At 39.2% G+C, this 17,119-nt stretch overlaps 1 protein-coding gene across 1 annotated transcript in view; it reads left to right on the plus strand.

The window, feature by feature from the left end:
• The window catches only part of EML6 (EMAP like 6), a 169,643-nt gene that overhangs the window by 39,367 nt on the left and 113,157 nt on the right, over nucleotides 1–17,119 (plus strand). The window contains exons 7-8 of the mRNA XM_032592775.1: nucleotides 13,447–13,648; nucleotides 16,214–16,351. Of these exons, the coding sequence (XP_032448666.1) occupies nucleotides 13,447–13,648; nucleotides 16,214–16,351 (340 nt within the window). The remainder of the gene's footprint in view (nucleotides 1–13,446; nucleotides 13,649–16,213; nucleotides 16,352–17,119) is intronic.

The following is a 17,119-nucleotide window of genomic DNA, read 5'->3' on the forward strand; positions in this document are numbered from 1 at the left end:
AGTTGAGTGGAATCTTTTTTATCAAATGAAATCTTCTATGAAACAAATTGTGAGGTGCTGAGGGAAGACAGAGGTGGGATCCTCAAACTCTGACTCTTGGTCTCTTGATTTCCCACCCTCTCCTTGCCAAACCCTGTAGGCCCTATGGAGGAATCCAAGAACCCTCTGGACACAGTCTGAGAACACAGTGGGCACTGTATAACTTGACAGGCTCATCAGTCTTCATTGAGTTGGAAAGTTTTTCTTTGTTCCTAAACCTCTTTTTAAAAGACAAATCAGGGGCGCCTGGGTGGCGCAGTCGGTTAAGCGTCCGACTTCAGCCAGGTCACGATCTCGCGGTCCGGGAGTTCGAGCCCCGCGTCAGGCTCTGAGCTGATGGCTCAGAGCCTGGAGCCTGTTTCCGATTCTGTGTCTCCCTCTCTCTCTGCCCCTCCCCCGTTCATGCTCTGTCTCTCTCTGTCCCAAAAATAAATAAACGTTGAAAAAAAAATTAAAAAAAAATAAATAAAAGAAAAATCAAACATTGTAAAAATGTTAACATATGTCACTTCCAGGTGGCAGATTGTTTTTTATAATCTTTAACCTTTCTGAATCTGTTCCCCAAAATAAGTAGGTAAAAGAATAGTCGGGGTGGTGGGGAGAAAAAACTGTTTGTATACTGGACCAAATAAAATGCCAGATCTCTGGGAGAAATTTCAGTTTTCGAGCCATTTAGCCTCATGGAAGAGGACGTGCTGTTGGAGGCCATGGGGAGAACTGGCATACTCAGGCTTACGGGACAGCCACAGGTGCCAGGCCTGCTCAGAAAGGGGGAGTCTTGAAGACAGTGGAATTAGGAGGGGATTGGGGTTTGGCTCTTTCAATAACAGTTAAACACACTGCTGAGACCTGTGCATATATCTGTACGTGTCCATCATTTTTGTTGAGATGTAATTGATATGACATCATCTCAGGTGTACATAATGATTCAATATGTGTATATATTGCAAAATGATCACTGCAGTAAGTGTAGTTAATGTCTGTCACCACACAGTTACAGTTCTTTTCTTTTACTGCGAACTTTTAAGATCTACTCTCCGATCAAGTTACAGATACACAACACAGTGTTGTGAGCCTATAGTCATCATGTTGTTTGTTACATTCCCAGGACTTAACTTATTCTAGAACTCTATGTTTGTATGTTTTGACTACTTCTTGCCTACCTCGCACCCCCACCCCACACCTGAACAACCACCAATCTGTTCCCTGTATCAGTGAATTCGGGTTTGCTTGTTTGTTTTTTAGATTGCACATAAAAGTGACTTCATACAATATTTGTATTTCTCTGACTTATTTCACTTAGCATAATGCCCTCAATTGGTGTCTCCTTTTTTATGGCCGAATAATATTCCTGTGTGTGTGTGTGTATGCATGTATGCCACATTTTCTTTATTCCTTTATCCACCGATAAACCCTTAGCCCGAACATGGAAGCAGCCTATTGTAAATAATGCTACAGTGAACATGGAGTTTCATTTTCCTTTTGAATTAGTGTTCTTGTTTCCTTTGGGTAAATATCTGTCTGTGGAATTGCTTGATCGTGTGTTAGTTGTATTTTTAATTTTTGAGAAACCTCCATGTGGTTTACTACAGTGGCTGCGCCAGTTTACCTTTCCGCCAGCGGTGTACAAGGGTTCCCTTTTCTCCACATCCTCGCCAACACATGTTATTTCTTGTCTCTTTAAATGATAGCCATTGTGCAGTGGTATCTCATTGTGGGTATGATTTGCATTTCCCTGATGATGGATGATATCCAGCACTTTTTCATGCATCTGTTGATTATCTGTAGGTCTTCTTTGGAGAAATGTCTATTCACATTCTCTTCCCATTTTTAAATTGGATTCTTTATTTTATTTTATTTTTTTTTGCTTGAGCTGCATGAGTTATTTATGTATTTTGGATATTCACATCTTATCAGATATTTGATATGCCAATACTTTCTTCAGTAGGTTACCTTTTCATTTTGCTTTTGCTTTTGCTTTCGTTTGCTGTGCAGGAGCTTCTTAGTTTGAAGTAATCTCAGTTGTTTATTTTTGCTTTCGTTGCCTTTACTTTTGGTGTCAGGCAAAAAAATCATTGCCAAGAGTCACTTCAGAAAGCCTACGTTTCCTTCTAGGAGTTTTATGGTTTCAGCTCTTATGCTCTTTTTTGTTTTTAAATGTTTATTTATTTGTTTTGAAAGAGAGTGTGTGTGAGAGTGTGAGTAGGGAAGGGAGAGAGAGAGAGAGGGAGAGAGAGTCCCAAGCAGGCCCCATACTCAACATACCACAATCACCATGAGATCACAACCTGAGCTGCATTCAAGAGTCTGATGCTTAACCAACTGAGCCACCGAGCTCATATATTCTTGAATCCATAAGGAGTTAACTTCTATGTACGGTGTAAGATAGTGGTCCAGTTACATTCTTCTGTGTGTGGCTGTCCAGTCTTCCCAACACTCACTATTGAAAAGACTGTCCCTTTCCCACTGTCCCTTGATTCCTTTGTCATAAATCAATTGACCATATATCTATGGGTTGCTTTCTGGAGTCTCAATTCTGTTCCACTGATCTGTGTATCGCTGTTTATACCAATATCATACTGTTTGGGTTACTGTAGCTTTGTGATAGAATTTGAATTCAGGAAGCATGTTGCCTCCAGCTTTGCTCTTAAGATTGTTTTGTCTATTCAGGGTCTTTCGTGGTTCCATACAACGAATTTTAGGGTTGTTTATTCTACAAAAAATGCCATTAGAATTTTGATAGGGATTGCATTGAAACTGCAAAGTGCTTTGTGTCATATGGGCATTCTACTTATTTTAACAATCTTAATTTTTTTCAGTTCATAAGCATGGAATATCTTTCCATGGATTTGTGTCATCATCAGGTTTTTTTCATCAATGTCTTATAGTTTTTAGTGTACAGGTCTTTTACCTCCTTAGTTAAATTTATTCCTAGGTATTTATTCTTTTTGATGCAATTATAGGTGGGTTTGTTTACTTAATTTCTCTTGCTGATAGGTCATTTTTAGCATATACAAATGCAGCTGATTGGGGGTATTGATTGTGTCCTGCAACTTCATTGAATTTGTGATTAGTTCTAAATTTTTTGTTATCCTTTAGTGTTTTCTATATATCAAATCATGTTATCTGCAAATAGTGACAGTTTCACTTCTTCCTTAACAATTTAGTTGCCTTTTACTTCTTTTTTTTGCCAAGTTGCCCTGAGTAGGACTTTCAAATACTACACTGAATAAGTGGCAAGAGTAGGCATCCTTATCTTGTTCCTCATCTTAGAAAAAAGCTTTTAGCTTTTCCCCATTGAGTATAATGTTAGCTGTATACTTGTATGTAGCCTTCATTATGTTGAGTTACATTCCCTCTTTGTGTGCTTTGTTGAGAGTTTTTATCATAAATGAATAATGAGTTTTGTCAGATGCGTTTTCTGTATCTATTGAGATGATCATATGACTTATATCCTTCACTTTGTTAATGTGGTGTACCATATTGATTGGTACATAGATGTTGTACCATTCTTGCATCCCTGGAATAAATCCCTCTTGACCATGGTGTAATAATCTTTTATGGTATTGTTGAATTTGATTTGCAAAAATTTTTTCATGACTTTCAAATCTATGCTTATCAGGCAAGTGGCCTATATTTTTTTTTAATGTATATAATTTACTGTCAGATTGGCTTACATACAACACCCAGTGCTCATCCCAACAAGTGCTCTCCTCAGTGCCCATCAGCCAGTTACCCTCTGCCCCACCCCCTCATCCACCTTAGTTTGTTCTCTGTATTTATTTATTTTAATTAATTTTTAAAATTTACATCCAAGTTAGCGTATAGTGCAACAATGATTTCAGGAGTAGATTCCTTAATGCCCCTTACCCATTTAGCCCATCCCCATTCCCACAACCCCTCCAGTAACCCTCTGTTCTCCATATTTAAGAGTCTCATGTTTTGTCTCCCTCCCTGTTTTTATATTATTTTTGCTTCCCTTCCCTTATGTTCATCTGTTTTGTATCTTAAAGTCCTCATATCAGTGAAGTCATATGATATTTGTCTTTCTCTAATTTCGCTTAGCATAATACCCTCTAGTTCCATCCACATAGTTGCAAATGGCAAGATTTCATTCTTTTTGATTGCTTAGTAATACTCCATTGTATATTTATACCACATCTTCTTTATCCATTCATCCATCGAGGGACATTTGGGCATTTTCCATACTTTGACTATTGTTGATAGTGCTGCTATAAACATTGGGGTGCATGTGCCCCTTCAAAACAGCATACCTCTATCCCTTGGATAAATACCTATTAGTGCAATTGCTGGGTCATAGGGTAGTTCTATTTTTAATTTTTTGAGGAACCTCCACACTGTTTTCCAGAGTGGCTGCACCAGTTGGCATTCCCACCAGCAGTGCAAAAGAGATCCTCTTTGTCTACATCCTCGCCAACATCTGTTGTTGCCTGAGTTGTTAATGTTAGCCATTCTGACAGGTGTGAGATGGTATCTCATTGTGGTTTTGATTTGTATTTCCCTAATGATGAGTGATGTGGAGCATTTTTTCATGTGTCGGTTGGCCATCTGGATGTCTTCTTTGGAGAAGTGTCTATTCATGTTTTTTGCCCATTTCTTCACTGGATTATTTGTTTTTTGGGTGTTGGGTTTGATAAGTTCTTTATAGATTTTGGGTACCAACCCTTTATCTGATATGTCATTTGCAAATATCTTCTCCCACTCCATTGGTTGCCTTTTAGTTTTGCTGATTGTTTCCTTTGCTGTGCAGAAGCTTTTTATTTTGACAAGGTCCCAATAGTCTATTTTTGTTCTTGTTTCCCTTGCCCCTGGAGACGTGATGAGTAAAAAGTTGCTGCGGGCAAGGTCAAGGAGGTTTTTGCCTGCTCTCTCCTCAAAGATTTTGATGGCTTCCTGTCTTACATTTAGGTCTCTCATCCATTTTGAGTTTATTTTTGTGTATGGTGGTAGGAAAGTGATCCAGGTTCATTTTTCTGCATATCGCTGTCCGGTTTTCCCAGCACCACTTGCTGAAGAGACTGTCTTTATTCTATTAAGTATTTGTCAAAGATGAGTTGGCCATATGTTTCTGGGTCCATTTCTGGTTTCTCAATTGTTTCATTGATCTGAGTGTCTGTTCTTGTGCCAGTACCATACTGTCTTGATGATTACAGCTTTGTAATATAGCTTAAACTCGGGCCTGTAAATTTTTTTTGTGAAATCTTTGCCTGGTTTTTAAATCGAGTTTATTGAGGCCTCATACAATCAGTTTGGAAGGGTTTCCTCCTCTTATATTTTTTGGAAGCATTTCAGAAGGATTGATAATAATTCTTTAAATGTGTAGTAGAATTTGCCAGTGAGGCCATTTGATACTGGGTTTTCCTTTGTTGGAGGTTTTTGATTACTGATTCAATTTCCTTACTCAGTATTGGTCTGCTCATATTTTCTACTTCTTCATAATTCAGTCTTGGTAGATTGTATGTTTCTAGGGATTTTTCCATTTCTTTTAGTTTGTCCAGTTTGTATGTATATCTCTTTATAGCAGTCTCTTACAATCCTTTGTATTTCTGTGGTATCAGTTACAAGGTCTCCTCTTTCACTTCTGATTTTATTTAAGTCCTCTCTTGTTTCTTGGTGAGTTTAGCTTAAGGTTTGTCTATTTTGCTTTTCTCTTAACAAAAAAAACCAACCAAACAAACAAAAAAACACCCAACTCTTAGTTTTGTTGTTATTGTTGATATTTTGTTGATATTTTCTATTGTCTTTTAGTCTCTTAATTTATTTCTGCGATGCTCTTTATTTCCTTCCTTCTCCTTACTTTGAGCTTCATCTGTTCTTCTTTTTCTAGTTCCTTGAAGTATAAAGTTAGGTTGCTAATTTAAGATCTTTTCTGTTATTTAATGTAGGTTTTTATCTCAGTGAACTTTGCTCTTAGAACTGCCCTCGCTGCATCTTAAAGGTTTTGGTATGTTGTATTTCTATTTTCATTTTTAAAAATTTATTTTGATTTCTTGTTTGACCCATTGATTGTTTAGTAGCATGTTGTTTCATCATCACATATATGTGAATTTTCTAATTTTGTTCTTGTCATTGACACCTAATTTCATACCTTTGTGATCAGAAAAGATGTTTAGTATGATTTCAGTCTTCTTAAATTTGTTAAGAATTGTGGCCTAATGTGTGATCTATCCTGGAGAATATTCCATATGCACTTGAGAAGAACTCACCTTCTGTTGCTTTTGGATGGAATGTTTTTTAAATGTCTTTTAAGTCCATCTGTCTAATGTGTCGTTTAAGGCCATTATTTCCTTATGATTTAATGTCTAGATCATCTATCCTTTGAGGAAAGTAGGGTATTAAAGTCTGCTACTGTATTGTATTGCTGTACATATTTATCCATTTAGGTCTGTTAATGTTTGCTTTATATATTTAGGTTTTCCTGTGATGTGTGCATAAACATTTACAAATATGTCTTCTTGCTGGATTGACACCTTTATCATTATATAATGACCTTCTTTGTCTCTTACTGCAGTGATTGTCTTCAAGCCTATCTTGTATAGGTATCCCAGATTTCTTTTGGTTTCTGTTTCCATGGAATATCTTTTTCTATCCCTTTACTTTTAGTCTTTGTGTGTCCTTAAATCTGAAATAAGTCTGTTGTAGGCAGTGCATAGATAGGTCTTCGGGTTTTTTTTATCCATCAGCCACCCTGTGTCTTTGGATTGGGGAATTTTTTCCATTTACATTTAAAGTAATTATTGATCGGTATTACTGTCATTTTGTTCATTGTTTTACGACTATTTTGTAATTCCTTTGTTCTTCTCTTGCTTTCTTCCTTTGTGATTTGATGATTTTCAGTAGTGGTATGCTTAGATTTCTTTGTCTTTACTGTATCTATTACAGTTTTGCTTTGTGATTGCCATGAGGCTTTTACAAAACAACTTATAACAGAATATTTTAAGTTGATAATAGTTTGAATGCCTAATAAAGCTTAACATTTTTACTCCTCCCTGCCCCCCTATTTTGTTTTTGATGTTACAACTTATTATCTTTTTTCTTTTGTCCATTAACAAATTATTATAGTTATAGTTTTTATTACTTTTGTCTTTTAACTTTCATACTATCTTTATATGTAATTAACCCACCACCTGTACAACATTAAATTATTCTGAATTGTACTCTATATTTGCCTTTACAGATGGGATTTAAACTTTCTTATGTTTTCCTATTATTGATCAGTGCCCTTTTATCTCAACTTGAAGAAGTCCCTAGAACATTTCTTGTCAGACTGTTCCAGTGGCGATGAAGTCTTTGAACTTTTAATTGTGTGGTGAAGTCTTTCTCTCTCTTTCAATTCTGAAGGACAACTATTACAGGTAGTATATTTTTAGTTGGCAGTTTTTTTCTTCAGCAAGTTAAATATATTGTGCCACTCCCTCTGGACTGCAAGGTTTCTGCTGAAAATCTGCTTTAAGTCTTAAATTGTTTTTCTCTTGCTGCCTATCAGATTCCTTGTCTTTAACTTTTGACACTTTAATTATAATAAGTCATAGTATAGGTTTCTTTGGGTTACCTTATGTGGAATTCTCTGTGTGTCCTGGATCTGGATGTCTGTTTCCTTCCCCATGGTAGGGAAATTTTCAGCCATTATTTCTGCAAATGAGTTTTCTGCCCCATTCTCTCTCTCTTCTCCCCTAGGACCCTTATAATGCCAATGTTAGTCTACTTGATATTGTTGCATAAGTCCCTTAAGCTGTCTTCACTCTTTTTCATCCTTTTTTCTTTCTGTTGCTCTCACTGGGTGAGTTCCACTGCCCTGTGTTTGAGTTTACTGATGTTTTTCCCTCCTCATCTAGTCTGCTGTTGAACCCCTCTAGTGTATTATTCAGTTATTATATTCTTCATCTCTGTGATTTCTCTTTCGTGCTTTCTTATAGTTTTAATTTCTTCATTGAAATTCTCACTTTGTTCATGCTTTGTTCTCCTGAGTTTAGTAAGCATCTGAATGGCTGTTATTTTTGAACTCTTTATCAGGTAGATGACTTATTACCAATTCATTGTGGTTTTTTCTGAGATTTTTATGTTGTTCTCTTGAGCATATACTTCTGTTTGTTCATTTTTTCCTTGACTCTAATTCTTGGTTTCTCAGCTTTAGATAAAACAGCCACCTCTCCAGTCTTAAAGAGATGGCCTCATGTAGATGAATCTTATTGGTTTTTTTTTTAAGTTTTTTCTTTGTAATGTTTATTAGAGACAGAGCATGAGTGGGAGAGGGGAAGAAAGAGAGGGAGACACAGAATCTTAAGCAGGCTCCAGGCTCTGAACTGGACAGAGCTGGACATGGGACTCGAACTCACTATCTGCCAGATCTTGACCTGAGCTGAAATTGGATGATTAGCTGACTGAGCCACCCAGGAGCCCCTGAATCTTACTGTTTAACACTGCCCTAGCTCTTGATTGTCTTTCAAACCTTTATGATGGTATAAACAGCCTACTTCGTTCTTTGTCACTTCTGGTAGTTGAAGGTAAGCTAAGACCTGTCAGTGTCCCAAAAGGTAGGATCTTAGCACCTATATTCAATGTGACTGGGAGCCAGACCTCAGACAGCAGCTTTTAAAGTAAATACATGTAGGGGCACCTGGGTGGCTCAGTCGGTTGAGCGTCCGACTTCGCCTCAGGTCACGATCTCGCGGTCCGTGAGTTCGAGCCCGCGTCGGGCTCTGGGCTGATGGCTCAGAGCCTGGAGCCTGCTTCCGATTCTGTGTCTCCCTCTCTCTCTGCCCCTCCCCCGTTCATGCTCTGTCTCTCTCTGTCTCAAAAATAAATAAATGTTAAAAAAAAATTTTTTTTTAAGTAAATACATGTAGCTATTTCAGAGGAAGAGCCAGAGATGGGCATTTTTGTTTGTTCTCTCTGCACTGAGCCCTGGGGTGATAGCTAGTTAAGAATTTTTTGTTTGTTTGCTTACCCTGCCATTGCATCTGTGAACACAAGCTCTGGTGGCTTTCAGAACCAGGTTATCAAGAGATGTATCCTTTGAGGGCAAGGTACAAAAGCTGGGGTCCCAGACCTGTGCATAAGCTCCTTTCTTGGAGACACTGATGACCTGGTAGGACAGAGGGACAGTGTAAAGATGGTACCCACCGGCCTCCCTGATCTCTGGAGAGGATTGCATTCAACCTCTAGATGTGTATTTATTTAGAAGTTGGCCCTTCAGGCCACAGCTTTGAAGATAAAGTAATTGGCCTTTTCTACAGAAAGATGGTACCTCAGTCTTCTTTGTCTCTGCTGCCTTAGGGGGTAGTTGATTAAGAATGGTTTCTCAGATTTCTCCATTTGCCTCCGGGTGTTGTATGTAAGTGATGAATCACTGAATTCTGCTCCTGAACCTAATATTGCACTGTATGTTAACTAACTAGGATTTACATAAAAGTTTGAAAAGGAAAAATAAATAAAAGTAAAATATATTTTATAGATAATGGAAATTTTATAGTGAACTGGACGATACCAAATTTTGTCAAGTATGGTTATGGTACTATGGCTATATCAAAGGTCCATATTATTAGAGATGCCAACTAAAGTATGGGAGGTACAAAATTATATGATTACTGAAATTTGCTTTTAAAAGAAAAAAGAAATAGAGGCTTATGTGGGAAAATTTGATAATTATTAAATCTGAATGAAGGATAAAAAATAAAACTGTTTTTCCATTTGTTACAGTCCTGTAGGATCAATGAATGTAGGCACTGCTGGCGGAAAGTTCAAGGGGTGACCCTTGGGCAGTAGCCACAAAAACCATGGTGTCTCTTGTATCTTTCCTGGAGGTAACAGCAAGCTGGAAGGCAGAGGGAAGTGTCTATGTGGCACCCTCCAGCCTCTTCAGTCTTTGCAGAGTATTTCAGTAGGCCTCTAGATGTGTGTTAGGTTAGATGCCTGCCCTTCAGACTGAAATTTTAAGCAAATAGGCCTGTTTCACAGAAAGACTGGGTATTTCAGCTACCCCTGCACCAGACCCTGGAATATAGGCACAGTGAACCCACTGTTTTTCAGTTTGCTATAACCTTGTGGATCTTGTGGATACAAGCCCTATTGGCTTTCAAAACTAGGTATTTGGGGGGTTCACCTCTCAGGTGCAGGTCTTAAGTAGTGGAGTGCCGGATGTGGTGTTCAAACCCTCCACTTCTCAGAAAGAAGCTCATAGTTGTGAGCTTCCCAATCGTGGGTTACTGGCCCAAGGGTGGGATTTATATTGAGATTATGTCTGAGCCTACCCTACTCATTTAGATGTGAGGGTGTGTGTGTGTGTGTGTTTTGTTGTTTGCCTGATACATAGGAATTGTTCAAGTACTTTTGGATTTCTTTCAGAGGGAATTGTCCCATATGTAGCTGTCGATTGGGTGTGACCATGGGAGGAGGTGAATTCAGGATCCTCCTACATTCCATCTTGAACCAGAACCTTGTATATATCATTTTAATTGATTTTTGGTGTATAAATGTCTGCTTATAAATGTCTTGCTCCTCTTTAGAATGTAATTTCCAATAGGGCATGGGCTGGCTTGTTCACTGTTCAAGCTCTGGTCTTGGGCACATGGTAGGCACTTAATAAAAATTGTTTGAATGAGTGAGTCAATATATCCCTCCTTTAAATGGTTTCATTGAGGATGAGGATATTCTTTTATTTCTTGGTTATCTCCAAGGACACAAGAAATGTTTGTGATTCTAATGTTTTATTTTATTCAGCCATTTTCATTGAGCATGTACTACATGTCAAACACTGTGGTAGGTACTGAGGATACAACAGTGTATAAAACTGAGAAAACTCCTGTATTCACAGACATTAGTGAGATGAAACGGACAATAAATATAACAAAAAGTAAATTATTTGAGATTTTACTGATACTGCAGTGGAATTAACATCCCTCTTTACTTCCTGTTTTCTGAAGAACAAGGTGTTGTACCTCTTCTGGAATAAAATCATAGGTGATCCTAAGGGAGGATCTGTTGGGAGGACAGCAGGGAGACAAATTGACTCCCCTCCTGGAAGAAACTGGACTGTGTTAATTAGAGAGTGGTAACTAAACCTCTAGAAAAGCGTGAGAAAGAGATAAGGACAAGAAAGGGACAGGGCAAAGAGATTGTTGCTATAAGGCAGAGTTGCCTGCCGCTAAGCTGCCCGCCCTGTCATTCTGCAGTCTTCCTCTGGCTGCTTTCACCACGTCCCTGTCCGTCCCAACCTTGAAAGCCTGTCACGATGTTTGCTAGAAAGGTTTTGAATGACCCTGAACTAACCGTTGCCAAGGTATCTCTACTTACTAAAAGCAGGAATAATAAATCTGCCGGTGTGCTTTCTCCTTCCATTTCAAGACATGTAACTGCATTCAGAGCAAGGGGTAAAGAGAGTTACTGCGTGTAAAAACAGGCTTGTGCCTCAAAAAAAAAAAAAAAAAAATACTTTTTTTTTGTAAATAAATGCATCATCTCATCGGATCCTTTTAAGGCCACTGTGAGTTGATTAAAGTGAGGATTACAAAGTGTGCCCATATACCCCCAGTTAACCCTTCTTTTGTCCCAGCATCCCATTTGCTTTAGCATTTGTCCTGGATTTTTTTTTTTTATGGACTTAATTTTTTTAGAGCAGCTTCAGGTTCACAGCAAAATTAAATGGAAGGTATAGAGATTTCTCCTATCCCCCCTGCCACCATATATGCCCCGCCTCCCTGACTATCCACACCCCCCACCAGAGTGGTACCTTTGTTACCATGGAAGAAGCTACATTGATGCATCATCACTCAAAGCCCGTAGTTGGCATTAGAGTTCACATTCAGTGTTGTATATTCTGTGCATATTACATGCATAGTAACATGTATCTACCATGATAGTGAAGAGTTTCAGGGCCTTGGAAATCCTCTGTGCCCTGCCTATTCGTTCCTCTGTTCTGGACTTTTCATTTTGTAATGCAGTGTCACTATAATTTTATCTTTGAAAATATTTTGATAGAACTTTTTATTTTAACATGGTAAAGCTGCTTTCTTGGGGAAAAAAATAAACATTTTTGAAGTATGTAAATTTAATTTGACTTTCAAAGTAGTCACAATTTGGATGATAAATTACATGGTCTCCTTAATTATAGTCTGCATTTAATGCAGAGAAAAAAACGGTCTCCAGAGAGAAAGGGACACTCCTGGTGTGTCTGGCCAATCAAGTGTAGAGCAGGACTAAAGACCTGTGCTCTGACTTCTGGTACTTTCTACGCCGAAGACACGAAGCCCACTGGGGAGACGACTCAGATCTCAAAGCTTACCACATCCCTGCCTTATTTACAGTACTTATGAAAGTGGGATTCTATCTGTATTTCTAATTCAGACCTGAGAAAACTCACCAAGTGAACAATTATTGTACCTGGTAAGCAACAAAACTGACAAGAAGTTCAAGAGATCACAAATCAGACAGGCAAATAAAGACCTGCCTGGAGAGTATGAAGTACTCCTGAGGTGGAAGAAAAGAAGTACTGTGCCTTTAGAGAGCATTGTATAAAATGTTAAGTGGGGGAAGAATAACATCTTCACTGACAAATGTTTGATGGTATTTTGAGACTGAAATCAGTTTCATTTGCATATTTCTGGGACATGGTACATCTGTTTATCCAGCAAAATGAGTCTAGGTTCTGATCATAGTAAACTTACCCGACATGACAATTAGCCATTCTGGAGTATCACCCACATAGAATTTTAACATAGCGTTAGGGGCGCCTGGGTGGCTCAGTCAGTGAAGCTGTCCGACTTTGGCTCATGTTATGATCTCGCAGCTCATGAGTTTGAGCCCCGCATGGGGCTCTGTGCTGACAGCTCAGAGCCTGGGGCCTGCTTCTGTGTCTCCCTCTCTCTCTGCCCCTCCCCCGCTGGTGCATGCTCGTTTGCGTGCGTGCTCTCTCTCTCTCTCTCTTTCTCTCCCTCTCTCTCTCAAAACTAAAACTAAACATTAAATTTTTTTTTTGTTTTTAAGTTTTAATACAGTGTTAGCATCCTAAAGACTGAAGTGACTGTTAACTTTTCCGTAGTAAATCAGAAGTACATTATTTCAAAAAGGGATAGGTTTTCATAAAGACCTATTTCTTCTCATACTCATTTTAAGATGTAGTATTTCACATGCATCCTGACGTAAAAACACATGGTTATCCTAAGTCAGACAGGAAAGAGTGACTACTCATGTGTAAAATCCAGATGGTGAGGGGTAAGGAAATGGTAAATAATACAGGATGGCGTGTGGTGTTGGTGTTTCTCCTTCAGGAGTTTTTAAGATGTGTTACATCAGATGCTATCCTGGTGAAAGGACATGTAGGTGTTTTCCTTTCTTCGTCAATGGTGTGAATACACGCTTTCATTTTATTTAATTGCTTGTTTCCCTCAGGCCTCTCCATCCGGAGCGTGTGCTGGAAAGCAGACCGCCTCCTAGCAGGGACCCAGGACAGTGAGATATTTGAAGTGATTGTGCGCGAACGAGACAAGCCAATGCTGATCCTGCAAGGCCACTGTGAGGGGGAGCTCTGGGCTCTGGCCCTGCACCCCAAGAAGCCCCTGGCTGTGACGGGAAGTGATGATCGCTCTGTCAGGTGAGGCCTTGGCATTGGCGGTCGTCATGCACTGACTGCCTTGGGACAACACAGTTACTGTGCCCAAATTGGCTTGTTACGCAAGAGACAGATAAACCACAGTGTAGAACCACACGTGTTCCAAACAGAACATTGAGACACTGAGCCCAACCACACTTGGCTTCTTAGCATTTTGGTGTTGCCGCCTTTCTCTGGCTGTATCTTAAGTCGTGAAAGTGCTCTGAGTGAGTGAAAATACACTGCTTCTGGTTAGATAGGCTCCCAGTTCTCTTTCAATCAAAGATGAGAGCTCAGCGCATTCATCTGTGCTAAGATCATATTTGCCCCTCATATGCTGGGTCATCTGCAGGGGGCTGCACATGGCATTTCCATTTTCTCCTACCTTCATCTCCACTGGTGCATTCATGAACTCGTCTTCAAAAGAACTTAAGTTCTGATTTTCAGAGTTGCCTTCAGTATGTGAGTAAACAGTTCTTTCTTTGCAAATTCTCGAATGGAATTTTGGACATTGTCCTCAAATCAAAGTAAAGTGCTGGTTCCTGAGAAAATAGGCAATTTTATTAGGGCTTCAAGGATTCTTGCTGTGGATCATTTGTTATTCTTTGAGAGCACAGCATTGCATAAAATGAGCAATACGAGGACACCTCTGATGTCCTTGTGACTGTTCAAGGACTGAACACAGGGTTTAGAAGTGTGTGATGAAGTTTGTTACACTGACTTCAATATTTTTGTATTTACTGCTGACCTTTAAATGTGCCCAATGACAAGCAGGCCAGAAAGAGTGTATGCCAGTGGGAGGGAGAGGCTGGTCCATCAGTTTGTTGATTGATTACTGCTTCTGGGCTCTAGTAGCTAAATTAGAATTTTGTAGACTAGAAGCAGGTTCCTGCTTCTCCCTTGCTCTTACTCTGTATGTCTGTGAATCTGATCAAGACTCGGTGTGCTCATTACTGAGGTATAATTTTAAAAGTAAATCCATTTTGTGATCTTTACCAGGCCCTGAAGCCCCATCAATCTAAAGATCAGTGAAAACACAGTGTGTCTCCATGTGGCATCAATGTTTATTTGGCTTAAGTTTCTCTTTACCCAACTTCCTCCTCTTCTCTTCCTTTTCCTTCCTTTACTCTGAGCTTTCCCCGAACAGGCAAAATGGTACCACCAACTCAAACACCTGAGATACTCGATTTATATTTATCCAGGTAGAAATGATTTCAAGAAAGTCTTTGGCTTTTGTATTTTGACAAATTAGTTGAGTCTCAAAATTGCAAACATCTCCAAGGAGCCCTGGCTGTCAGAATTTGTCTTATTCCTCTTAACCATTAATTTGGCTCAAATGACAAATGTTATTTTACACGGAGTATTGAAATTTAAGAAGGGTCTGACTCCTAATTTCTTGAGCAAGATCAGCTTAGTGACTTTATAGGATGGTACAGTCTACTGGGGAGTGATGGTTTCTGCATGCTAGTAAAGCAAAGCTTACGTTGCTTAAAATAGTACAAGGCTAAAAGCAGCATGAGATTATGAATAATGGACGAGGTATTGAAAGACTACCATGAGCTTTAGGCTGAACAGTGCAGGCTGCCTAAGGGATCAGTAAGCTCTTCACTGTGCAACTCTCCATTTTAAGGAGCATGCCCCCGTCCGTCCTGATGGCAGAATGCATTTAGAGAAACCGCACCACATGTGACTTATTCTTGCTTCCCTATGGCGGAACTCGAGATTCTCTGTCCCCTCTGGCAGATACTAATGTTTGTATGTTAAGAGAAGCCTGTCTTAAGAGTACTAACAGATAGAGGTCAGTTACCCAATCACAACTGACATTTAAATGCTTATTTGCATCTTCAAATACCTAGTCCACGTTCACTCAGTCTGAGGTGCCTGGATTAGGTGTTCCAGGAGCTGCTGCAAACTGTGTTAGGGGCACGTGCCCCTTGACCTCCATTTCTCCAGCAGTAGCTGTGCCCATCAGCCAGGGGCACTTAAAGTATCTGCCTCAACCAGGGCGAGTGGATCTATCTGCAGTGGGACACCCAGAGGCCTTGTGAAGCATGACAGCAGGTGACTGTAGACAGATACTCTTTCTTGCCAGGGAGGCCAATAAATGTAATGTGTGTTTCCATTTATCTGCACTTAAATAACACAGTTATTAGAAGGACACTCATATTATTTTAAACAAACTAACAATAACACCTAGTAGTACTTCTTTTTCTCTAAATGTTATTAACAATTCTTGGTATAAATAAAGAACAATGTTTAATTTCCAAAGAGAATAGCAAGATGTTGTGTGAAGTAGTGTTTAAAATGTCTTTATTTGATTAATCTCAAAATCTTTGGAAATGGTTTTCTGGTCTTAGAGTTCTTGCTGGGGATTTCAAATGGTGCAAATGACCCAATGATAATCTAAACACCTTCTTAGATTGCCAGACATGCCGTGAGGAAGGACACTAGTATGAAATTAGTGCGTCCTGTGTTGTCATCATCATCAGAGTGGTGAACAGCCTTTCAGCCTAGGGCTGGCTGATGGCTGAGAAACTGGTTTTGTTTTTACTTTGTCCTTGTGCTTAGGCTATGGAGCCTGGCTGACCATGCCTTGATCGCCCGCTGTAACATGGAGGAAGCAGTTCGCAGTGTGGCCTTCAGCCCGGATGGATCTCAGCTGGCCCTGGGCATGAAGGACGGCTCTTTCATTGTTCTCCGAGTCAGGCACGTGCTGCTAGGGAAAATGATAATCAGAAATGCTCTTGTGTTAAACTAGTTCTCCTGGTCACAATGTATGCCTGGACTTTAGGAAAAATGCATTTATTCTTTCAAGTAGGAACATTCTAGATTCAGTCACCGATCTGTAATTCCCAAATCCAAACACTCTGAAAATCCACCGTTCTTTGGCAACTTCTTTGACAGCCCGTCTTGACCCAATGAACTGATCTGAGACTGTTTATTGCCTATTAATCTCCTAGTAGGAATAATTCTCTATAATGTGATTCACTACAAAAATATTAATGTTTTTAATATGGGGTGTTGCCCTAGCTCCTGTGGAGGGTATTACATAATATATTGTATATGAACCTTTCTAAAATCCACTGAATAATGAACTCCTAAGCTCATCTGGTCCCAAGGGGGTTTGGGCTTATAGGAAGCCAAGAAAAGAGAAAGAAATGAGAAAGCAGTCTCTAGCAGTGCCAGATTTTTAGAGGTGAGCTTGAGTCAAAATTTCTTCCACCTATAATGAAAAATAAAATGGGATATTTCATATTTATTAACACGCTATATTTACTGGACAAAAATTATGACCCACGCTTGTAATTTCTCTAAATAACACTGGTTGTTTTTTATGGCTTCTACAATTTGTGATTACAGAAAGAAAATGCAGCTGTAAATTAGATACTGCATGTTTTGCACATAGAAAATTCTATATAGGTTTGAAAAATGATCTTGGCACAGTTTATGACACTAAATTCTCCTTACCAACCA

The sequence above is a fragment of the Lynx canadensis genome, chromosome A3 (assembly GCF_007474595.2).
Source record: "Lynx canadensis isolate LIC74 chromosome A3, mLynCan4.pri.v2, whole genome shotgun sequence".
Classification (NCBI taxonomy): Eukaryota; Metazoa; Chordata; class Mammalia; order Carnivora; family Felidae; genus Lynx; species Lynx canadensis.